Source organism: Pinus tabuliformis, chromosome 5_1 (genome assembly GCF_031772625.1).
Source record: "Pinus tabuliformis cultivar Carrire ecotype Pingquan chromosome 5_1, CPIR1, whole genome shotgun sequence".
Taxonomy (NCBI): domain Eukaryota; kingdom Viridiplantae; phylum Streptophyta; class Pinopsida; order Pinales; family Pinaceae; genus Pinus; species Pinus tabuliformis.
In genome coordinates this window covers 300,703,231-300,729,550 of record NC_142305.1, presented here as the reverse complement: position 1 = coordinate 300,729,550, position 26,320 = coordinate 300,703,231, and the positions used below count along the sequence as shown (strand labels likewise).

General features: G+C 38.7%; 1 protein-coding gene across 1 annotated transcript in view; it reads left to right on the top strand.

Annotated features, from left to right (window-relative positions):
* Positions 1-13,246, top strand: part of LOC149164559 (uncharacterized protein At4g14342) — a 30,551-nt gene extending 17,305 nt beyond the window's left edge. Inside the window, exon 4 of the mRNA XM_089430935.1 lies at positions 12,930-13,246. Coding sequence (XP_089287061.1) covers positions 12,930-12,977 — 48 coding nt within the window. The 3' untranslated portion in view covers positions 12,978-13,246. The remainder of the gene's footprint in view (positions 1-12,929) is intronic.
* The last annotated feature ends 13,074 nt before the right edge of the window (positions 13,247-26,320 follow it).

Sequence of the window (26,320 nt, the reverse complement as noted above, 5' to 3'; positions counted from 1 at the left end):
TACATCCTGGATAATGCCACTCAGCTTAGTGTGGGGATCATGTACTTGGACAATGAAAGATGGCAATGGTGGCAATGGCATCAACGTTGCTATGGAAGGCCCTTGACTTGGGACACATTCAAAAAAGCTCTTATGGATCGCTTTGACCATGACTCTGCTTTTTTGGGTCATCTCACTAAGCTTCGACAGACTGGAACAGTGGATGAATATATTACAGCCTTTGAAGCCTTAGCTTTCCGCACTTTAGGTCTACAAGATGAGTTCTACACGGAATGCTTTATCAGTGGTCTTAAAGAGGCCATACAAGCTCATGTCCGACTGCACCACCCTCCCTCATGGCTGGAGGCTTTCAGGATAGCTCGTGAAGTAGAACGTGCGTTAGCGGCCTAGTATAATCGCTCAAATTTCACCGCCAAGGGTCGCCCCCCCATAGGCTCACAGCACTACCCAAACACTCAAGGTTCAAAAGGTGTCACCTGCAGAAATGGCGGAAAGAAGAAAGCAGGGATTATGTTACTATTGTGATGAAAAATACTCCCCCGGGCATAAATGCAAGGAGCCCAAATTTTTTCAAATTGATGCTACTGATCACAGCTCATCGGAGGAAGCCCCACCACTTGAGGAACCAGAGGAGGAAGAAGAGGACAACCAGAAGGACAATGTACCTAAAGAACCAGTTATTTCGCTGCATGCTTTGGCAGGGATTTCTTCGCCTCAAACTCTCAAAATCAGAGGTTTTATTAAGCATCGCCCAGCGGTAGTCTTGATTGATAGTGGAAGTACACATAATTTTATCCATCAAAGAGTCGCGGAAGCAGTGCATTGTTTTGTACGAGCAGTTTCTAACTTCCAAGTCCAAATTGCTAATGGGGGAACAATGAAATGTGAAGGCCGCTGTGAAATGTCAAACTTCAAATGGTGGATTATCAGTTAAAGACCCACATGTATGCCATACACATGGGAGGGTGTGACATTGTCCTAGGTGTTGAATGGCCTCGCACACTTGGCCCAATCACAATGGATTTCCAGGAGTTATATATGAGCTTTAAGCAGAACAACCACACACATACCCTCTGCGGATTCCAAGCGGGAGCTCCCTCTATCATTAGCTCACATCGGATGGAAAAATTGTTAAAAAAGGGCCATCATGGAGTTATAGCTCAATTTAATGCCATCCAGGCCTTCGAACCCAATTCTCTTCCGATTCATCCTGGGATGCAACAGAGCTTAAATAACCATCTGCCAGTCTTTGACAAGCTTCATGAGCTTCCACCCTCGAGAGGGGAACATGATCATAGCATCACTTTGGTCCCAAGGGCCCAACCACCAAATGTGCGACCATATAGATATCTGTTTGTCCAAAAGAATGAAATAGAAAAAATAATCAAGGAACTTTTGGAAGCAGGCGTCATTCGTCCCAGCATTAGTCCTTATTCATCACCGGTGGTCATGGTGCTCAAGAAATATGGGGAATGGCGTATGTGTCCAGACTTCAGGGCCCTCAATAAGTTGATAGTCAAAGATAAATTTCCCATCCCGGTTGTTGATGATTTGCTAGATGAACTAAATGGGGCTCAATTCTTCACTAAGCTTGATCTTCGCTCAGGCTACCACCAAATTTGCATGAAAGAAGTCGACATTCCAAAGACTACTTTCAAAACTCATGAAGGCCATTATGAGTTCTTGGTCATGCCATTCGGTCTTTGTAATGCCCCATCTACTTTTTAGAGCCTTATGAACCACCTGCTCAAACCATATCTCAGAAAATTTGTCCTTGTTTTCTTCAATGACATCCTCATCTACAGTGGCACTTGGGCCGCACATCTTCAGCATGTAGATATGCTCTTGCAACTGCTCTGCGAGCATAAATTATTTGTTAAGATGTCCAAGTGTTCTTTTGGCATGGAAGAAGTTGAGTATTTGTGTCACATGCACTGCTTCTGCAACTCTTTGATGGATAAAGTTATGTGTACTTCCACTACCAATCAAGACTACTACTGGGCGATGCTTAATAAAACCTCTGATTTTGAGAGTTTGAGGCGAAGAAATCCCTGCCAAAGCATGCAGCGAAATAACTGGTTCTTCAAGTACATTGTCCTTCTGGTTGTCTTCTTCTTCCTCCTCTGGTTCCTCAAGTGGTGGGGCTTCCTCCGATGAGCTATGATCAATAGCATCAATTTGAACAAATTTGGGCTCCTTGCATTTATGCTCGGTGGAGTATTTTTCATCACAGTAGTAACATAATCCTTGCTTTCTTCTTTCCGCCATTTCTGCAGGTGACACCTTTTGAACCTTGAGTGTTTGGGTAGTGCTGTGAGCCTGTGGGGGGTGACCCTTGGCGATGAAATTTGGGCGATTGGACTGGGCCGCTAACGCACGTTCTACTTCACGAGCTATCCTGCAAGCCTCCAGCCATGAGGGAGGGTGGTGTAGTCGGACGTGAGCTTGTATGGCCTCTTTAAGACCAATGATAAAACATTCCGTGTAGAACTCATCTTGTAGTCCTAAAGTGCGGAAAGCTAAGGCTTCAAAGGCTGTAATATATTCATCCACTGTTCCAGTCTGTCGGAGCTTAGTGAGACGACCTAAAAAAACATAGTCATGGTCAAAGCGATCCATAAAAGCTTTTTTGAATGTGTCCCAAGTCAAGGGCCTTCCATAGCAACGTTGATGCCATTGCCACCATTGCCATCTTTCATTGTCCAAGTACATGATCCCCACACTAAGCTGAGTGGCATTATCCAGGATGTAATTCAGATTGAAATATTGCTGCATTTGTGCTATCCATGTTACCGGGTGAGAGCCATCAAATTTATGGATGTCCAGCTTGGGTGGTCGCGGACGGGATTGTTGGTGGGTGCCCCAGAGGTGAAGAGAGTGGCTAGACTCACCCTCACTGTGTCCATTGCCAATATATGCCTCCTCGCGGGCTTCCGCCTTGCCCATAGAGAGTGCTGTAGTTATTTTCGTCAGCTGCTCTTGGATGTCTTTCAAGGATGCTTCAAGGTTGTCCGTCCTTTCATTCGCCATAGCTTGATTTATAGTTTGTACCATGCACCGAGCCGATTTACTTGAAATTTGGGACCACCTGAATTTTTTTTGGCACTAACAATTGAATGGTACCACCTTGCTCAGCTCGTCGTCCTGATTCTTATGGGCTAAGTCACCAATAAGTGCCCTGGGGGGTCTTAGACTCTTTTTTTTCTTTTTCCTTTTTTTTTTTTACTCCTAACGGAGTTTTACTCCTTGCTTAGGAATATTGCAGTCGTCGAATCCCTGAAATGTCAACGCTGCCAAAAGTCCTGCGAAAATCGCGCCCAGGTATAGGAACCCACACAACTACTTAGATTTGGATGGATCCGAGGGATCTGAATGGCTGATCTGAGAGATCTGAATGGCTGATCTGATAGATCTGAACGGCTAAACTGATTGCTGTTGCGGATCTGATGGATCTAATATATCGAAATGGCTGTTCTGATAAATCTGAACGACAGAACTGATTGCTGCTGCTGTTGCAAAACCCCACTTGCGAGCTCTGGTTTGGCAAAGATTATGCGTGATCCCGCAATAGAGAAGGGAACTAGGTTCTCCAGGAGTGTCAGGTGCTACAGATCGCAATATACATAAGGGTCTGACAGTAGTACTCGGCCCAATTTTTCAGGGCACTAACCAAGGAGGATCAATCGTACCCTTAGCCGTACAACACGACTACCCTATCGTACGAGCGAGTAATCTCTCCGAGTGCTGTTCTCGGTGTACTGTAGCAGCAAGACGGCCGACAGTTTATCTATGGCGAGGTTTCAAGGGAGCTAGGGGGCTTTCGATATACCCAGAAGGTACTTGGAAGACAGTCCGTGCGTGGTTCTGTCTAATGCGCTACTACTCGAAGGGGTACCCATAGGGGTTACAAGGGAGTCCAACAAGCGTGACCACCTCTTGTATTTCCTGCGTGCATGCCTCCCCAAATCCGCAGGTTTATGCGCTCAACGACAGATCCCGTGGTTTAAAGACGTCGGAACACGTCTCTAGCCAAAAAAAAATTTGCTAAAAAATGGAGATCCCACCGGCCCTGGAAAGCGCTCTGATACCACTTGTTATGCTCTTAACCTGCAAGATGATACTAGAATACCAAATATGCGAAGAAATATACCCAGAACATAGAACAAGAGCAATAACAGCAAGTATTTTATTATTCAGAAAGCAAAGTTCACTTGCCTCTTCGAGGGGGCAACCTCCAATAGAGCTGAGCTTGATTACAAAATAAGACACGATGCTCCTCGCAGGGAGTCTCTATCCTTTATATAGGATTCATACATGCAATACCATGGGGCAATACCATGGTTCTTATTAATACCATCTATTTAATACCATGGCCCATTTGCAACTAACTGTGGTCTCGTCATTAAATGCAGGTTAACCACTTACAATTTTTAATATGGGCTTTATTGACTCTTTACTTAACTATAACTATGACTCGATCCTATTACATAAATAAGGGGGTTAGGGTGGGACCCTAACATGTGGACAAGCCCGTGGCTATGGTGGAACAACGTGTGACGTGTAGTCAAGATCGTGGGTCGTGATGTCATGAGGACGCGGAGAGTAGTGTGAACGACGTGTCGAGGCTACGAAGACGTGAGGAAATCGGCTCAACATCGAGAGGGGTCAGTGTAGCGACATTGTGCAAGTGAAGTTGGGAATGCAGAGTGGCTGGGGTAGAGCAATGTTGATTGGTTTGGATTGCGGGTGGGATTGAGGTTGTGGCCAACCCGTAGGAAGCCTGAGCCAACAAAGCGACAGATTGATGGTTGGGCGTGGATTACGACAACATAAAGAGCAACGTGCAGAGGGTGAAAACTTAATTGTTGGTCAGTTTGACAGTGATGACTATTGGTTTATGTTGAGTGGATAGGTTGGATGGTGCAAGAAATTATAGCCCATGGAATGAGCATATTGTTTTGTTATTTGAGGAAGAAGAGTTGTGGGAAATCGTGGAGAAGGCCATCCAAATTCCCACAAATCCTACTCAGTTGACTGAGTTTACCAAGAAGAACGTGAAGGGCAAGAGAATAATTCTAGACTCCATTAAAGACCATATTATACATCATGTGACAGGGAAGAAGTTGCCTTTGAGATGTGGGCATCTTTAACCAAGTTATACAAGAGTACAAACCAAAATTGAAAGATGTTGTTGAAGGAGAAACTAAGAAATGCCAAGATGTTTGAAACTGACGTAGTTGCATCGCACCCAACCAAGATCGCTCAGATTAGCGGTGACTTGGCAACAGTTGGGGAAACTATTGATAGTGAAGAGTTGGTCAGATCAACCTTGAGTGGCTTTCCTCTGAAATGGGATGTCTTTGTTGATAGGATCATCACACGAGAAAATTTGCCTAGTTGGGATAGATTGTGGGATGATTTTGTATAGGAAGAGATAAGGAGATGTTCCAAAATTGCAGGCCAACATGATGGTAAGGGTGATGAGGAGAATTTTGCTCTTGCTGCAAAAGGGCTAAAGTAAAGTAAAGGGAAGTGGGGGATATGCTTCTGTGAAGGACATGAGCAAAGTGAAATGCTTTGCGTGTCACAAAACTGGCTACTATGCGAGCCAGTGCCCATACAAGGAGGAGGATCAGGTGGCTGCATGAACATCAACTGAGATTGATGACTTTATGGAGAATTTTGAGAAGGAAATTTCTCTAGTTGCTTGTGTTTATGACAATAGTACTGTTGTGTATGAGGACAGTGGGTTATGGCTAGTGGACAATAGAGCGTCTACTCACATGACGGGGATGAGGTTAGTGTTTTGCAGTATTTCAAAGATCGGCTTGGACTGCAATATGTTTAGTGGACTAGTACCATGCATGCAGTGAAGGAGGATTTCTGGAGGTGACGTGTGTTATTTGTTTCAGGGTTGTTGGTACAAGTGTTCTCAGTAACAACCTTGGAGGATGCTGGATATAGAGTTTTGTTTTGAGATGGATAGGTGCTTCTATATTTAGAGGGAGCGACCTTGGATGCAGCTGTAGTGCTTGGCATCAGACGGGAGCAGTCATATAGGTTTTGGAGCAGTCATATAGGTTGTTGGGACAACCTATGGGTATATCTGAGGGGATCTTGGATACAAAGACAATGTCAGTTGTTAAGAGGGAGCAGGTGGCAAGGAAGAGTGATTCTTCAGGTATTGTCAGGAGCCTCAATTGGTATGATATGACATTGTTAGATGCCCAGGATTAGGATCCTAGGAGCATGGTTGGAAGGAATAGGTCTTCAGATGAGAGTCTGCAACAAGTAGCAGGGAAGTCTTCTAGTTCTGTTGAAGCAGTTGCAACAACGAATAACGTGGTGGTGTTGGAGACAAACCCAGGTGGAGGAGGTTCTTCCAGAAGTTAGCGAGGGAGTGTTGAGTTTTATAGCTCAGAAGGTACCTCCCTCTTTAGGAGCTTCCATGCGATATGCAGAGTGTGCAAGTGAGTTGCACACATGCAAGTGTGTTACATGTGACATGCATGAGATGTGCATGTAAAGCAAGCTAAAATTATGACTTGTACTTGAGTTAAAGTAGAGAAAGCTAAAGATAGGATAGCTAACTAAAGCAAAGTCACTTATCTTCAGTTAACTTGACGAGCGAATTTTGGTCCTCAATATTTGCTTAGGAAAGTTATATATTGACCCTAAAGTGAGGAGCTACGACACAACAACATCACAAGATTGAGAGGGGTTTCTCAGTGAGTGTGTGAGGTTTTTCAGTGAACGTGTGCTGGATACAAGAGAGTGTAGAGTGGTTGGTGATTAGTTTTGTAATTTATATTTTCTAAGTTGGGCCATTATCCCAGGACGAGAGTCCAAGCAGGTTTTGTGATTAATTTATTAGTGAAGAATTGTTGATTGGGCATAAATCTGTTTGTATGTGATTCAAATCAAGTAATTTTGCGTCTGCTAAATATGTTTGGTTAGGAAGTTAGCCGTGTATTTTTTGAGTTAATAATTGTTAGGAACTGATTACTGGGTGTTGGGTTCGAGAAATTCTAACAGGTTCTATATCCTCATCATCTGCATATTAGACCTGTACATCATGAATAGACGCTGCAGGGTATGAATGTTGGAAGTTTCAACAAGAAACTTGATTGGTCGTGTAATATCCTCAAGTAGGTTGAGGTGAGACATGACACTCAATGACATGTTTAAGTCAAATATCTCAAGCTTCACATAACATATCGTTCTAAAACCCTTTTTATATTCGAACTATATGTGGAGGTTGGAATGAATGTACACAAGTTGGATCATTAATGCTACTTTTGATTAGAGTGTGATAGAAGGTGGAGACTGAAATGAATGTATGTGAGATCCTTAGGCTCTGTTGTTCGAATTTGTTTTGCTTTCACCGAATGGATGAAACATTGAAACATATCTACTCAATTTCTCTTAGCATATGAGAAATAACAACTTACTATAACAAATTGGTGGCTAGAGATGAGAGATGAATGTTGTTATTATGATGGAAACCGCCTTGATCAAAAGGCCCCTTATCATCCATGGCTATGGGATTTGAAAATATGCCAATAGATTGTACAAATGCTTCAAATTACTCATCTACTTCTATTGCGATTCCCACATCCATATAATTTTTCCTTAAACACTATCTTATATCTTTGTATGACTTTAGAATCCTTGTTTGGTGTGGTGTTGTTCTTCTTGGTAATGACATGTTTCTAGAATGATAATATTTGGGGTGTCGTGCATAGGATAAAAGGTGTAGTCATGGGATCATTTTGATCCACTTTTTGGTATTATGCCCTTCACTTGATTTGAAAATATTTTCAAGGGGTCACAATCATTTGTCTTCATAATTTCCCTTATCCTCTCTAGCATCCTATCTATATTTATGTAGACATTCCCCAAGTAAAGAATATTTGTGTCAAATGTCTTGATCATGGTCAGGGTTGTTTTGTAAACTGTAGAAGGTATTGCACCTTGTCCTAGCATTTAACATTATGAATGATAGACTTGATCTTTCAGTCCTCTATTAGAAGTGGAAGCTCTCTGTTATTCCCAATGAGGGTGGATTACCGTCCTTTATAATCATTTTCTGACCTTCACAACCTTATCTATGTCTAAAGTGTGGGAGGCAAAATGAGTTTCAAGAGTCTACAAGTTTTGAAAAAATCAAATTTTAAATCTGAAATCACATACAATTTAAAATTTACCTTCATTTCATACCTCAAGAAGTGAGTCTAGCAACTATATGGAAGCCCCCCTTGGCTGAGGTCATTCGGTGATAACTGCTTGTGAAATTTGTTGGCTTCTTTTAAATTTAATTATGTTCTTCTTCATCAAACAATTATCAAATGTAAAACATGAAAATCACAGTACACAAGAAACACAAGATATAATGTTAATTTTAGATAACAATGGTATGTTCTATGCTTAAGAGCAATTTACTTCAATTTTCTTATTAGCCCAATATGAATTTCCAGATTAACAATCACATTAACTTCACAGTGAATGCAGATAGAACATAGATAAAACAGTGGAACAAGCGAAGACAAGAGGACACAAGATATGGCGTCAGCCAGAGACAAACCCCAATGTGGGGAAACCCTTTGATCAATTCTTCTTATTATTCTTCAGAAGTTAAGCAAAGAAAAAGAGTACAATATGTAATATTCACTTGTACAATCAAAGTGAAATCTGTTCAAACAAACAGCAGCCACAGAAAGATCTAACCAGAAAGTCAACACTAGTCAACAGGCCAGAATTTGACCTCCAAAACAGATCGGTCAAATCCAGTCAACTCGGCCTCCAACAGTCATCTGAATCAGCCCAAAACAGTCCCGAAATAACTCAGTCAAACTTGGTCAACGCAGGTCAATGCTGCAGTCAAAGCCTTCTGCAGTCAACGCTGGTCAAACAGTATGGATTGCCTCGATTTCTGTGCCCAGAAATGCTGCCTGCCCAAACATAAATTATCCCACCAAAATTGCAGTCAAACAAGGTCAACGCTGCTGCTCAAACGCTGGTCAAACTTCCCTGAAATTCGGTCAACGCTGAAACAGAAAATCTGTCTTCTTCTTCGCACGTGTGGAGAGAGAGGATCCCAGAAATCTGTGCCCAATCAGATGAGGAGAGAGAGATGTATGAGAAAATGAGTGATGTCCAAATGAGGCAAAGGCACCCTCTATTTATATGCAAACGTTGAGGATGAATAGACGTGATTGTTGGGCATATGAGTTTACATTAGTTTGCTAGCCGACACCTTGACAATTTGTCCATAAACAAAATAAATTTATAGTTCCATTTGTACATGTCAGAATGAGATGATCTTTAGATCAATCCTACACCTCTTGGAAAGAGGAATCCAATAAAAATATCAGCTCCATCATATGAGCTGTCCAAGCTGGAGTTTGGCCCTAGTTGCCAAATTTAACATATAGGCTTCAAGCCAGGGCAAAACCCCTCCAAAGGGAAAACCCAAAAAAATTTATCTTCTTATAGAATCAGATCAAAGTGAGATATCCAAAACCCATGACCACAGAAAGACTTCAACCTCTAGATGTCAAGTCAAACCCTCCTTTCTGCACAGCAAATCGATTAGCAAGAGACCAGCAACAAATCTTCAACAATAGATATGATGAGGCAGATCTTCCTCAAATCAGACTTCAAGAGAAACTCTTCTTCCATTTCAGACTTTGGCCCTCCTTCTGTGAAATTTCAGAACCAATCCAGCAAATTGTGTGTGTCCAAATGAGCTCAAATCATCCTCTATTTCTACTGTCCAGAGGGGTGTGAATGGACATGTCTTTTGGGGCTGGGCCGACTTGGCATCTGGTTTTTGACCCAAAATACATATTTTAAAATTCCTTTTCCTTTTTCTTTACACTTGGTCCAAATAGGACTTTGACTCTTTGACTCAACAAATCCTAGAAGCATGAAGAACATGCTTATATAATAAAATAATAATAATAAAAATTCTTTTTCTTCTTTTTTCTTTTACATAAAATATACAACGATATAACTAGAAAGACCATTATGAAGACCGAACCTAGTAACTTTTTCTAACTTGCTGCAGTGTCTAAACTCTGCTACAGGATGAACAGTGATCTAGCAGTCAAGGTAAAATTCCAACAGCATTGCAATTAACTTAGGCAAGTGAGAGAGACATCTCTGGTGGTAATAAAATACTTGAACAATCCTAGATTGGGTGCCATATTGGAGCCAAGTTGGCATGTTGGAGATACACAGAAAGTCACGGGGTAATGAGCATATACGATGATTTGAAATAAGTTCCAGATTACGCAATTACACAGCGTGCCTTGGCGTAACCAGTCTCCATATCTAGCTAATTAAAGTCTACAGTACTTTAACTAATTAAAGTCTAGAGTACACAGACTTTGGAAGTGGTTGACATATTGCAGAAAGTGTCAGCCAATCTCCTAATAAGTAGGAAAGATAATATGTGGAATCTGGGACAATATTATCAGCCATATTGGCGTAGCCTTTTTAATGTTATAGACTCATAGTAAAGTGTGAAATATATACATTCTTGCTTTTTCACTCAGCATTTGCATTCATTTTTCCTAGTAAGACGCTCAATTGTAAAATCAAAGAAATGAATTTCATGATTCATGGGCTATAGATATATGCATTGATGATTCAGATTTGGAATATGGATATGGAGATGGGGAGCTGTATTTGTAAACTTAAATCACAGTGAATTTCTGATATCTGTTAACTGGTAAGTAATCATTTTAAGAAAAAGTGTCAAAGACTAGGTTGCAAAAAATATGAGTTGGTCTATATTCTTAACAACGTAAGAAAGGTAGAAATGTTTATATCAAATTGATTCTGGAATTCTCTATAGTAATAATATGCATCACGTTAGGCATATGTAACAGTAGATTACAAGGCCCTCTTGGCACAAACCTAAGACTTGAATTAGTCGTAAGACTGACCGTTGCTATTGGTTTGTACCAGTCAAGAATGGAGACCAAAATTAAACATATTGTTACAATGCACATATATCTAAGAAAAATGATGGTTTCTTGGCTAATGTCTTGTTTTTCCAAAGATATTATCTGCCTGATAATCATTGTAGTATGAGTACCACTCTTGAGAGTTGGCGATCAGTTAGCCCATGCCCAATGTATCCCTGTTCCTGGGAGCTTTGGAGCTTGTTGGAAATACGTCCTTTTTGTTGGGAGCTTGGGAACTTGTCAATTGCATTTTGGGGGTTTGATTTGCGTGCTTTCTTTTTTTGGGACCTTGTAGAAGCTTTCTATCTGTTATGGATCTTCTTGATAGGCAAAGGAGCTTTGAGAAATGGCTAACCATTTAGATCCTGAAATCATAAGAAACAGTGCAAAAAATGGCGCCAAAAATAAAAAAAAATTACTTTAATTTATCAATCTTGCCATTTTCAAAATTCTCAAGGTAATTTGAATTTAAGGGGACTTGCCCTGCCCCTCTTAGCTATTTAGATCTGTTCAGAGTCAAGAGATGGGCGACCAATGTGCTCGTGTCAGTGAATATGGAACTTTCTACACTAGTACTAAGACATTGAACAAATCTAATTCATGTTTTAGATGTTTATAGCTAGGTCCCATTATTCCCTATTGATTGATCTAACAATTTAGGATCATAAAGCAACATCAACCTCACAATAACAAAGACTCTGAAAGTTTGATGTTAGTTGAAACAACCAATTCATTCTCATGAAAATAAGTAGTTGTTGCCATCATCTGAAAAAAGGTAGAAGCAACCAAAGTACTAACCCCTCTTCAGAGCAATAATACATTGGCACTATTTGCAATAATTTGTTTTTAACAAACTTATAAAGCGGAATGAAGCGGTAGGTCAAATTCATAAAACATACCATGGCACTAAATAATATTATATATAGTCATGTATGGTTAGTAAACAGTTGATTTAATGTCACATTAGCTCAACCTACGTGTATCAGAACATGGACATGGGGGTTGGAGCAAATTTACAAGGACTGAGTACATGACAACTACTAGAAGGCTTAAAAGGCTAAACTAGTTATGAAATTAATCAATATTTCAATTTTTGAGAACTTCACACACACATACATATACACACACACATACAGATATATATATATATATATATATATGTATGTATTATTGGCACTATTTGCAATAATTTGTTTTTAACAAACTTATAAAGCGGAATGAAGCTGTAGGTCAAATTCATAAAACATACGATGGCACTAAATAATATTATATGTAGTCATGTATGGTTAGTAAACAGTTGATTTAATGTCACATAAGCTCAACCTACGTGTATCAGAACATGGACATGGGGGTTTGAGCACTAGAAGGCTTAAAAGGCTAAACTAGTTATGAAATTAATCAATATTTCAATTTTTGAGAACTTCACACACACATACAGATATATATATATATATATAGTATGGCCACTTCCAATGTGTTGTTTCCTGCAAATTTGGGTGAATTTTCTAGCCATACTGGATACTCATATCCATGTAACCAATTTATGCAAATTCCAAAAACTTGTGCAACACGCTGATAATGAAGTGATATAAAACTTAAAAAATGAAAATTTCCTTCCTATGCACCATTGAAGGTGAAAATGATGTACCTTCTGATAGTGTTTTCTGAAAGATATGATATGAGGATTCCTTCTCAGACTAAATCTAATCTGATCCACCCTTCACACACTAATGTCACTCCATATGGTGCCTTTTTGTTATCTTAAAAATAACCCTTGTGTTTATCCTAGTAATTGAAGAATAGCTTGGTTGGAGGGTTTGAATTTATGTAGATAGAGTAAATCTAAGCTTTATCCAGTTATTCTCTGTGGTTATCATCAATCTGTACATCTTTTAGGTTAGAAACTTAAATTTTAACTTTTGTATGAAACTGACATATTAATGATTGTCCTCACAGAAAATGTTGCTACCCTGCGGGCTGCCCCCTGAAAGAGAAGAAGATTGAAGATTTTGCCAAAAAACAGACTTTGCTTAGATTATGTACTTAGTTATATTTCTTATTATGTACTTCTATACAATTCAGTTGGAATTCAAACTCTTTGTATCTTTTTATATAATGTAATTGTAGTTTTTACCCCCTGAAAGAGAAGAAGATTGAAGGATTTGCCAGAAAGCAGACCTTGCTTAGATTATTCTTGTTTTGTACTTCTATAGATATCATGTGTAATACAAACTCTTTGTGTCTTCCTTTAAACAATGCAGTTGTAGTCTTTATTTCTTGTTCTTTATTAAACATGGCTTTTCCAGTTTAAGCAAATATAGATGTTTTGAATCTTGATAGGTTAATTTTATAGAGGCTGAAATGACTTGTTAGCTCTCTTGTAAGGAATTGAATAAAGTCCACTCAAATGAGTGAACAGAGTCAGTCTATGCATATTTGCTTTTTATGGTTGAAATGAGTTTTATTATTATAAATGATAATTTTCGAGAGGTTATTTTCAAGTAGTGGCTGACTATCACATATGCTTGTAAATATGTATATGATATATGGTGAGACTTAAAAGCTTTAAGCAAATTATTAATGTCTAAGGTCATATTGAACAAAATAGTCATCTTTTCATCTTCGTTGTTTTTTTCAAGAGCAAAAAAGCCATTATATTTATGATAGTGAATATACATGTTGCAGTCCTGTAGATGACTGCTTCAGCCTTGGGGCCCTTCAGTTGACTTGCATTCCAAACGAAACAAAAACCTAAAAACAGAAACCTAAGTGTGACACCCTTCAATGTTTCAAAAAGAGAGAGAGACATTGTTTCAATGATTCATGACCGGAATAAAAACTACAAGGCATTCCTAATTTTCCCCTTCGTTGTAATCCCACTTGTCATTTCTTTTTTGGTTTGTAAATTAGTGAGATCTATTTATATTATACAAAAAATGATATAAGTAGTTTGAGCTGTGGCCTGCTTCCTCGGAGAGAATGGCCACCGCCTGTGAAGAGAACCATCATGATGCGTGCTAATATTGGCTATGCCATTATGTCGGCTTTAGATCCCCACAAGGCCCAACTTGGTCCCAACTAGCGTTTCCTTCAATCCCAATTTAAGGGAAATAAATCCCTCCCTTATTTAAATTCCAAGTGGGAGCAATGGCAAGGATATAGTTAAATCCATTTCTATAAAACCACTGGATCCAAGCTTTTTTATAATGTGCACACACGTATATTCCCAAGACTTAAGCAAAACCACCGTGGCCAAGATAGTAAATATGGTCTTACAATCATGATTGTGGTGCAGAGGTGTTACAACGCAAGCTCTTACCTTACTATAGCGCAGTCCCGAGTCCTGGCTTGTAGCCTTTCCTCTATTTTCTAAGCTCCTATTAATGCTTTAGCGACCAAGGGTTATGACCTTGGCCCCAACTCTTTTATGTTATGTGCAAGCTCCAATCGCGTGAGACATGTTGATTTGCTGCTACTGCCACTATTGATCTTGTCAACCAATGTGCTTGCTCCACGTCGTTGCCCTTTACTCTTCAGCCTCGCTTGATGTCATCTCGACTGGTCCAAAGATGTGTGCAAGAAATTTGTTTGGGAGACAAACTCTAGGTAATGGAGTTTCTTTTGTCTATTACCGCACTTGAATTTCATCTAAAGTCGACCCCACATTTTCAAAGTGCGTTGCACTAACCTCCGGGCAGAGTTAGCACTCCTCAAGGCCTACTTGTCAATTGCGTCCTCCAATAAATGTGCTCCGCATCATCTTGATGTTTGAGACGTTGGCTGATCTTCTATGTCAGCCAAACTCTTTCAAATAATGTGCAATGGCTTAACCGTTGGGACGAGTTAGCATTTCGTTGCGGTCCCACTCATGCTCCATACTAGCCCGGTTCCCATCTGATTGGTTGACCTCACACGTCAGCTCGGTCCTTGTTAGCCCAATTGTGCGCTTCTGTTGTCCTTTCAAGATAGAACCTACGACTTGGCGTAGTCAAGTGACAACTTTTCCCCGACATAACTCAAGTTCTGTCTCCCAGCGTTGTCAAGTGTTGGACTTCTGTCGACGCCTAAAAAAAATAGGTCTTCCACTCTCTCCCTTCGTTGCACTCTCGATCACTGCTGCACTGCTTCTACAAAGAAATTGATCTAGCCTTCTGCCACGCTCCTCTCTATGGATTCCTTTCGGCCCTCTGTAGTCTCCACGCTTCCTCCGTGCTACTCTGGTCACGTTCAAGGAAGAATTATATTCTTCCTGACCTTTACAATCTCTATGCAACCTTACACATTCCTATCATATGCAAATTCCTCTTGAGCTTTGCTGCCTCTAATGAGCCCCATAGTGTTCTCGCCTGTTACAAACACATTCACTACAATTATAGAGATGATCTCCTTAACAATGAACAAAGGCTTGACTCATATTGGAAACAAAGTTTCTACATAACAGAGGGCCATAACAGAGAGGTCAAATACTTTGTTTCCAATATTGAGCATTGAGAGCCATGGGCCTCCACCATAACAATGAGTACTTCATGGATCCGCAGTATCACTCATTGATTGCTCGTGTTCCACCTTTTGGATGAGGATGATGCACCTGGTTCACCATGCCCAATTGGCTGAACACATGCACCACACACTTGGCAGATGATCCGGGGTCCAAATGAGGGATTATGTCATCATCTGAGCCTTTATAGATGTTTACAGTCACTTTCAATCCACGTGGAGACTCAAGGATGCCCTTGTGCCTTCTACATGCATTTGGGGGCACCACAGGGATTTGCTTGGATAACAAGGGGCCAACCCCTTGTCCACTGTGTTTGAGGTCCATTCTCACGTCATGGCACACTCTGGACTTCATTAGGCCTCCTTAAAGGCCCAATGACTTACTTTATTGATCATTCAACCCTCTTGAGAGGCTTATTATTTTATTATTGAGCTATCTCGTTGGGTTTGTCACCAAGGGATGTTATTATTGCATATTATTATATTATTTGGGGTTCAATTAGGCTATATTAGGCAAATAGAATTCCTTAGTGATTGTATAAATTGAAGTGAGATATTTATTTTGATCATCATCACTTGGATTGGGTTATTAGCTCTTGTGAGATTTTCACTATCCCTTTTGGAGGACGAGTTTGGATGATATGGATGAATTTTGATGTTTGGATCTATCTCTCTTGTCTTGGAGCTTCATTATTGGCATAATTTGATGATTGGATATACTCTTTTGTACATGTAAGTGCTCTTTTTCATGCTTATTCTTGTTATTTACTTTGTCACATGAATGTTGCTGGGATTTTCGCTATACAAGTCTGAAATTTACTGCTTTCCTATATGAATTGGTGGAAATTTTGATCTTTTATAGCATTGCATCATGTCATGGGCCATGTATGAATGGGTGAATGTTCCTAGAGATAATTTGTGCTAAATACATCTCGATAAGTCATCAATTATTGCAAATCGAAGTATAAAGTCCTTGAAGTAGTTGCTCTCATGCCCTAATGCCATGTGAAGTTGCTTGAAGGCCTCCTTGATTGGGTGAATTCTTTCCAAATAATAAATTCTCCTTGACTCCATCTCTCCCAAAGGACAAGGCATTAATCCTTCCATAGGTGGTCACTTTCAAAGCTTATTTCTCTCACCTCTCTTTCTCTTTCTAGGCCTAGCCTCCATAGGTCACCTAGGGCATCATTTATCTCATGTTCTAGCCATCAAAAGACTTCGATCTCTTGCCCATAACTGAACTAGGGTTTCCTCTAGATGCACTCCAAATTTTAGGAGCTTCCTTTGGTGGGATCTTGAGATATACCAAGCCCTAGCTCGAAGATATTCTCTTGCCCTAGGTTTCCCATAGCTAGTTGCCTCATTGAGATCATTATGTTTAATCAAAAGAATTTTTTTCCATTGATACTCTTCTCCCTAATTAGGTCAAACCCTTCCTTGGTTGATCAACGACGAACGTCGTACCCTTGACCTTATTTTGGTTCTGCTTGGTCTTGTGTGGTCCCACAACCTATTAACGCCATTTTCATAAAGATCATGTAGAAACCAAGTCTCCATAAAGATCTCTAGGTCTAGTAGTCTTCCTGACAAGACATACTCTCAAAACCTTATCTCTAAAGATCCTCTTAGCCCTTCCTAGAGAGCCTATCACCTTTCTTCTAAGGTAAGAAACCTATCTAATTGAGTCTCTCTTGTGAATAGGACTAGGAATCACTTCCTCATCTTATCATTGACTATATTTTCTCATGATTCCTCGTATATCGGGACTCCTCCTATTAGTGAAAGTTCGTAAAGAGCAAGGAGCTTTAGCTGAGGTGACAATGGGCTATCGCTCCATTGTTTCCCTTGACCTAGTAGTTGTTGTATAGGATCCCCTCCTAGGACCCTTGCTAGTTTGAGCAGTAATATTCCAACCTTTAGATGGCCTGACAATTTTTGTTGTTGTTGTTGTTATGTGAGTTAAGGATATATATCATTTAGATTGTTTATCTGAATTATGGATATGTATTTTCTACATGCGTATTTGCTAGCGTCAAATTCAGTGTACTTGTAACAAATACAAACACTAGACGTTGCTAAGCTCTATTGCACCTTTTAAGTTTGTGAGAGTAAATTCATTTTCAAGAGTGCGGTGAAGCTTAGATTTTGCATGAACCTCTAAAGGTTGTTGAGGTGAATTAGATGAATATCCATTAATTGTTTTTATATTAAACATATGATTATGATACAAACATTGATTGATTATTCAAACCAGGGTTGCGGGGGAGTGCCCCCCCCCTTCACGCTTCCAAATTGCACTTCGATTCCGAATGCAATTTTTTTCAAAGAAACAAATAAGTTTTGAATGCGGTAGCCTAATGATCAAGCCTACGGCCGTAGTGTTGATATGCGATTTATGGTAATCTTCAATTTCATCCTTTTACTTAAATTTTTAACATTACCATAAAATGTCTCAGGATGTTTGAGAGTGGTTCCGACCTCATTGGATTTCATATGGAGAAAGTAGAATTTTAGATTTCATTCAAAATCCAACATACTGATCAGTTTTTCAAGATTTCAGGATTGGGGGGATTGCAATGTTTCCATTGGATTTTGTCATGTATTAAGATATGGAACTCCTATTTAATCAAGAGCACCAATCCCTCTATGTACCTTGAGTTTGTGACATTAGTTGTCAAACTCCTCTATCATGACCCTCCTAAAATTGGGGGCTACACTTGTAACCCCTTACCTTGGATTAAGGAAGAGAGAGCCCCATGAGGAATCTATAAATAAATGACAGATGAAATCATTTTCTCATAATTGATTTGGATTTGGAATATCTCTGTTTCTTTTGAGCTGCGGCTTTGAGGGTTTTAAGATACCTTTCCTTTTGATTAGTTTTCGGTGTTGGCGATCCCACCCTAGCTAATTCCCTTCTCTCCAATTGATTTCGGCGGTGAAAGATTCCATCCTAGTCAACCTTTTTTTTCTTCTTACTCGTCTGGCATAATCTTTCAAAGGACAATTGCTCATCTGGTTTATTTGACATGCACAAGGGATAATCTTCTATGGACGGATTCGTGGAAAAAACCTACTGGGAAACCCTATTGAATTACCTTGAAGCAAACGTCATGGGTTCTGAGGCACAAGTGGATTCTGTAGTAGTGGGCACATCTAGGCCACAAAATCTTACTTGATAAGCCCACTTTGAGGTCAACAATAGGAATCTGGAAACAATTTCATATGGCAGCGATTGCGAAGGTCTTTTAGGGCACGAATTGAGTGCTGGTTTCCCTCCCTAGGCTGTTTGGATGTTATTCAAGGAATTGGTCTGTCAAACAACAATTCTTTGAAGCATCAAGCACTTACTCCTGGACTGGAAGCTCGATTTGCCAATTGCTTCACCTCAGTTAGTCAATTAGGCAACAAGCTTGTGTGGAACAATTCCTGTTCATATTGCGGAGGGGGCTGGGAAAGCTATGACCCCGCACTACCCCACAAACTGTTGGACACATACTGCCTAAACAAGCTTGGAAGGCAGATGACAACCCATTTAGGGCATCATTAGGAAGCAGGATTTTCAGCAGACCAAGATCAAGCTAAGTAGTAGAACAGGTCAGTTTGTAAGTTGACTTAGTAGTTGTGGAATCATTATTGTTGATTACTGTTGTGAATAATTTATATTTGTGAGTTAGCTATTGTTGGACAAATAGAACCACTCACATAGCAGGCCTAGTGGTAGGTTGATACATTGATGTGTTGTAAAAGTTTACTCTTATCTGCATCATTGTGTACTGTGTTATCGTTTGGAAGTTGAAAGAATACTATGGGAATTATTAGTGTTTTCTCTTTTGAATTTCACAACACTAAGGGAAAAATTCCCCTTGGGACATTACAGGGGTTTCAGTGTTGGCTTATTCTGCCAGCCTGTGAACATATGGATTGATATCACTGACCGAGAATATTTAGGGAAGGATTCAATGGAGGGTAGGAAGAAGAAACCTCTAGAAGAGACCATGTAAACTATGACTGCTCAGTTGCAGCAACACCAGCAGCTAATGACTTAGCTTCTTCCCCGTTTGTGAATAATGCGGGTAGCAACTGCCAACTTCCATGTTCATTCTAATACCCATTGGGACAGCCAGCTAGAAGATTTCGAGACCTTGGCTTCCACAATTCTTAGATGGGTGGAAAACAGGGAATTGTGGATCACCATAACAGAATAAAGATACATCACCTTACTGAAGGCTCCAACCCTCAGCACTTCCTGCATGGACCATGTTTCATAATTTTCATACTGGATCCACCTAACTCAAAACATCACAACCTGTAGGCCACCTTTCATCAAATTTTCAGACTGGACCCACTACCATCATTTAAGCCCAATATCAAATAACAAATTGAAACCAATCACTGTATCAAATCACTGAACCAACTTAATCATCAAATCATTGAATAAACCAATTATCAAATCTCAAACAACCAAAGCAACTAGATCATCTCAAATCATTGTATACTCTTCATCAGAATGTCAGACCACTTACTGTTCATCATATAAACAAGATCTTGTTGCTACAAAGATCGATCAATCACATGTTAGAATGTATATGCTATTGTTGTGAGTCATGCCTGCATAAGTATGCACTTTCCCTAATGAATACCTACATACATATCTCAATATCCTGGGAACTGAATCTACATCCCTGTACCATTGAATCAATCACTCAATCACATGCTGAAACTATCATATATTACTGATCCAAATACATAACGATATGCTAAATTAATTCACTTAATTATTGAATTAACTAAATCAATCGCTAAATTTCAATCAAGCAATGCAACCAGTACAACTAGATCAAACTAAACCATAATAGATAAGAAACTTTAATACACAACCACTTATCAATATACCAAGTCATACATTATTACTGAAACCAACTGTTGCCACTGCAAACTCTAATCGACAACATGTCAAAATATATATGGTATTATTCTGAAGAATATCCACTTATATACACGCTTCCCTTTAAGCATTCCTACATATAGATCTCAAAATACTGAACATTGAATATGAATCACTGCACTACTAAAATAATCACTCAAACACATACTAAACTCATCACATATTTTTTAACTGCATACAGAACATAACATCATATTTTGTCAACATCCCATAACGTAATTAGTTCAACCTCAACCAGCATTGTCAAACATAGATCATCATGAAAGACTTCATCAAAAGGCAACAACAAACATAATAAGACTGATCATACATCATATACATAAAAACCCTAGCATGTATATGCAACTCCTATAAATAACTTTCGCATATGTACACGCCTTTTATACTTGATTCCCGCATACAAATATGTCTATTCTGCAGAATGTATACGCAAATATCCAATCAGGTCCCCATATGTACGTGATTTTTCTGAAGCATATCAGCGTACATATCTGTAATTATTCAGTCAAACCTTCACTGCACAATAGAACATCAATCAAACCCAAATCTTGGCATACACTATAAAAGACACACATCATAACATCATCATCATAGATCTATCAACCAATAAGAAGATTATTTAATGTGTATTCATTTCAGATCTATAAGATCTTATCCATCATCACACTCTGAGTGCACACTTATTTCATTTCAAGAAATTCATAAATAACCCGTATCATACACCCTTAGCACGTTGATTTCCATCTCCTTATATATCTTAGGCCTTAGCCAATACCTTAGGCCAATTCCATAGTTATCTCGATGGTATTCTTTGATGGGATCAAATGTCCATTTTCATTCTCATTAATATGGGCCAATACCATGGTGCGAAAACTATACGTGACTTTTCTTCACCATATCTACGTATGCACACAACTGTGCTTCATAGAACTTGTGTATACTCCCTCAAACTTCATCTTTACCATTCCTCTATCTCTGAACTGATATTCCTTTGTCCAATATTTCTGTCACATCTATACTCATCTGAATACTCATCCTACTACCATCATGTTCACATATTTATTAAGTAGGTTTCCATCAAGGACAACACATTTGTCATAATTCCAACAAGAATAACCTATTAGATGCGAGGTTTTGAGATGGAATGAAAATCTCCATGAGCTAATAATATTTTGAACATGTTTGTATTACAATTACTTGGACCCAACAATCCTGAAACTAAGATAGAGGAACCCCTAGGACTTGAAGCATATACTTTCGACCAAGGACGGTTCAGCCAAAAAAAAGGATAATAGATCAAAGAACTATTGAATATATTTCAATATAATCTTGTAAAATTTAACCTAGATGAGTAGCTATTACCATCATGGATGCACTCACCCTTGTTCTTTTATAAACCTTTTCTTATTTCCTTTAAGGAAGCATAAAAGGACTAAATCCATTGTTTTCTCCAAGATAGTGCAAAAGTATGGATTGAACACAAAATTATACTAGTTTTTGCATGATACATAAGTCTCACAATGTATTGATAGCCCCAATTCTTCTTCTTCCCCATTACATATAAGCTGACATGCTCAACTCCATACACACTAGGATCACTAATGCATGTGGGACTTGATCTTTTACCTATAGTTTCTACCTTATTTTAGAACCCTTAATACATATTCACATATTCCTCATTTCGTTATATAAAATCTAGTGGACTAGTTGTAAACTTGACATTCATCAATGTGAAAGCAATGAATGTTTAAGCAATCAAATCTTTTCAGCTTCAATATTCATATTAGAAATATTATCATTGTCCTATTCATATAATCTATTTAAATAGTGTTGTAAAATGGACACTTAAATCACATAATTTTTTACAACGACAATTTCTACATGGAGGGAAATTTTTCATATCACAGTTAGCTTTTGGAAATTTGACTATATATCATTTTAAAATTAATAGGAAGTGCATAGAGTAAATCCACACATTTATTTGTTTTTATGAACGTGAAACATATATAAATACATTGATATAACATTTAGCTTTACAAATTTGATGATTTTTCCTATTCACATACGACTCTTCACATTTACCAAACAATATTTACAAGACACCAATCCTATAATTATATATGCATCAATTCCACATTAATCTAAATGGGTTTTTGGGATTCCAAGAACCTTTTTGAACTTTTATCATTTAATAACATTGGTGAATATGATCACAATTTGGTCACTAGTGGAAGAATTTATCAATTGAGTGGCATTGGCCCCTACATGATGTCAAATTAAATGTATTTCATGTAGAACATATTCTAAATGGAAATATGTTACTTACAAGTTGAAGTGATGTATAATAGGATAGAAAAGTAATTATTTGTAAATCAACTATCAAATACTCCAATAACTTCATGCTTAATACGAAATAAAATATCACAGTTCAATTTTTATGGGTAATTGGATATAATATAGCTTTTATAGTTCATTGCTTTCTCTTTTTTCTCTAGTGTAGGAGAATCCATTGTCTCCTATTTGAAATGAGAATCAATATTATCAAAGGGTGCATGTGGAAGAAGAGGACCCTATGTGTTGAAATGATTTATTGTGTTGAAGGATCATGTGAAGCATCCTTGTGTATACCGGCCTTCTTCATTTTGTGTATCATGAAAATTTTGTATTATTTTTATAATAAATCATTGGTGAAACCATATGTTTTATGTTGTTCATATGGATTATTTTCCTTCCATTGGGTTGTATTAGCAAGTCAATCAGAAGAGTGTGGTCCTTAGTTGCTCTTAAGTCTGTAATTTTCTAATTGACCCAATTACTAATTTTAAGTTTCCCTAATTTTATCATAATTTTCTGCTCATTTATAGTTGTTTATCACACATAAATGAAAAATCTCAATTTACAACAAGAATTACCATCAAATATCTTACTAATTGTTGAACTTAGAAACAACAATGACATACAATGGAAGTAGACACAAAAATTTTGGGCAAAGCCTTGGAAAACCTCCAAAGGGGAAAATAATAAGAAGAGATCTTTTATTATTTATGTGCCTTCCAAAATATAAATAGAGATTACAACAATTTTCCAACATTAAATACATGACTTATATCATAAATTGAACCCACAGAAAACCTTGAAAATTGTGCTTGTTTCTCCTGCTCAAAATATATGCATAGTTTCTCCTTAAAGATTGTGCTAATTGATTTTTTCATAGACGTATCATTATATAGATATAGGCAATAGAAATAAATTCTTTCTAAAATTGCATTCTTGATCTCGTAATTTTCCTATATGAAACAATACAAATTTAATCACAATAAAGTTCCTTGTAAATCATGTCAACCATGTCCCTTGATTTTTGTGCCTTCTTCATGCTATATGGAATTCAATAAATACTTATATATCCTACACTTAAATATGCATGGTTATGTCCATTTTATTTTGTACTTTCACCTTGGGATGTGTGCACCAACTCCCTTGATATTTTCAGCAAGTTATTCTATCCCTCCTCTCTTTTTTTAACCTCACAAATATCTCTCTCTTTCTCTTTCTCTCACTTCATTATGTTAGGAAAAAGTTTGAGAGGGGAGGAAGTGAATCGGTTTTTTCAATTCACTTTAAACTTTCATTTCATATTATGAATTTTGTATGCTACTTTTCTTTATGAAAACAACGTATCTACGCGACTCCAGTGAATGCAAACAACATATATCCATATTACTTAATTTTTCATAAATTCCATCAGTGAATTAGATTAACCATCTCATTATTAAAACATCCACCATTCATTATGCAGTAAATAATAATTAAATCATATGACATAAGAAACACACATAGAACACCAAGATTTCAAGTGGAAACCCAATGTGGGAGAAAACCAATGTTGTTGTCGTCTCTATATTTTCCTTTTATTATTAAGAAAAGATCATTACATATTGTACTGGTACAGACTCTTACCAACACAGAAGCACCAAAATGTAGGAGGCTGCAACCTCCACTCATTCTCTAGCACCCACTAGAAGGGAGCTACAACCACGTGATCTCGTTTATTGGCTCCTACCAAAAGGGAGGTCCTGCGCCCTGAATGAATTTACCAGCTACCACTGGAAGGAAGCTTCGACTTCCTCCCTGAATGCTCCAAACCTCAGCACCCTTCATGGACCACATTTCACAATATTTCATACTAGATCCACCTGAATCAAAACATTAAAACTTGTAAACCACTTTTCATCATATTTTCATGCTCGGCCCACACACAACATTATGGTCAATATCAATTAATGTTGGGAACGGGTCCCTTGGGGATCAATTTTGGGGTTAAAAACCCAAGTTTTGGGGCAGAAGGCCTGAAGCTTTTATAAAGAAATGTAAATTGTCCGCATTGTGTGGTCACAGAGCGGGAAGATATCAAGAGTCAAAAATGGTTTTCCGCCCTTAGTCTAGATAGATTGTGTTGGTTTTAGAGATCCGCCCTTGGTCCGCGGACCATGGGACTGTATAAAAAGGAGGCCTTAGAGGAGTCCAAAGAGAGAAGTTAGTGAAGTAGAAGTGCTTGATGATTCTATAAAGAGCTAAGAGTGAGAGTCTTAGCGTAAGAAGAGGCTCTGCAGCTGAGTGCGCAGAGGCCTAGGGTAGAAGTCCATAACTAAGTGCACGGACCCCTGCAGCTCTATGCACAGGGTAGACAGAGTTTGTATTGAAAATCTGAATCATCAATAAAGAGAAGTATTCTGAAATTACTGTGTATTTTTCCTCTATGGATTGCATGTGATTATGTTATGTTAAGTTCCGGGTTTATGTTATAATGTTAATTTGATTAGCGAATATATATGTTTTTATATGTTATTTGAATGCAAGGAATAATATATGTTTACGTGAAGACGATCTTAATTGTATGATAAAGTTGGTGAACACTTGAGATAATTTGGGAACTTATACAGTAGCATATTTACAAAGGCAGATAAAGGCCTGAATCATCATTTAGGGTTGTGCGAAGGATGATCGTCTACCTTCGCGAGGGTTCTAAGAGATGGAAGCGAAAGTACATCGATAAGCCCTAAAGGCTTATTGATCTGAGCGAAGGAAGGATTTAAGTTATACATTCGACATCATGACCATCACATGATGCAGAAACTTGGTTCCTGCATCCCCCCATACTGCTTCAAGTGAGACTTCAGTCCGCGATCCGCGGACTAATGCTGAAAGGGCCAATAGTGTAGGGATTTTCTTAGCTGACTAATGCTGAACCTCGGTCAGGGCCCATTAAGCCAACAAATGGTTCGGTTGCCAGGACCGGGATTTGCATAACGATATGTGTGATGTCATATCATCGGAATCCAACTAAGAAAGAGATCAAAGACAAGTTGGACAGAAAGATCCATGAATTCGTGGCACAAGAGAACAAGAATCCACGATTGATGAAGAACAATGGTTGGATAGATATCTATACACAAAAAGACACGAAATATTCTTCTGTTCCTTCCTAGTTGAATTATATGAGTGGATCGGGAAGTTGGTAGACAGGCAAGGGAGGTGGAGGCTTGACAATCTTATTGTCTGGACCCTGGAGTTAGTGTGAAGATTGGAAGCCTCTGAAGGTAAGATCGTGCATGCTGTCAACCATTGGCTCAACTGCATCATAGGAGGGTTTGTGACAGATTTTGCAGTTGATACTTCTATCAGCTACAGCAAAGCAGAGCGCCGCTTCTTCAAAGGACCGCGAGGTAAGTATTTGAAATCACTAAATACTTGGATTAAGATGCTCTTGTGCAAAAAGTGGGTCATGCAGTTACCTTGATGTTTAAAGCTACGCAAAGCAGAAGGTATTTTAGGGATGGAGGAAGAAAAGGTCCTAAGTATAGCCTGTTGATTGAGCCTCCTTTGAGTGATGACGAAGGAGCAG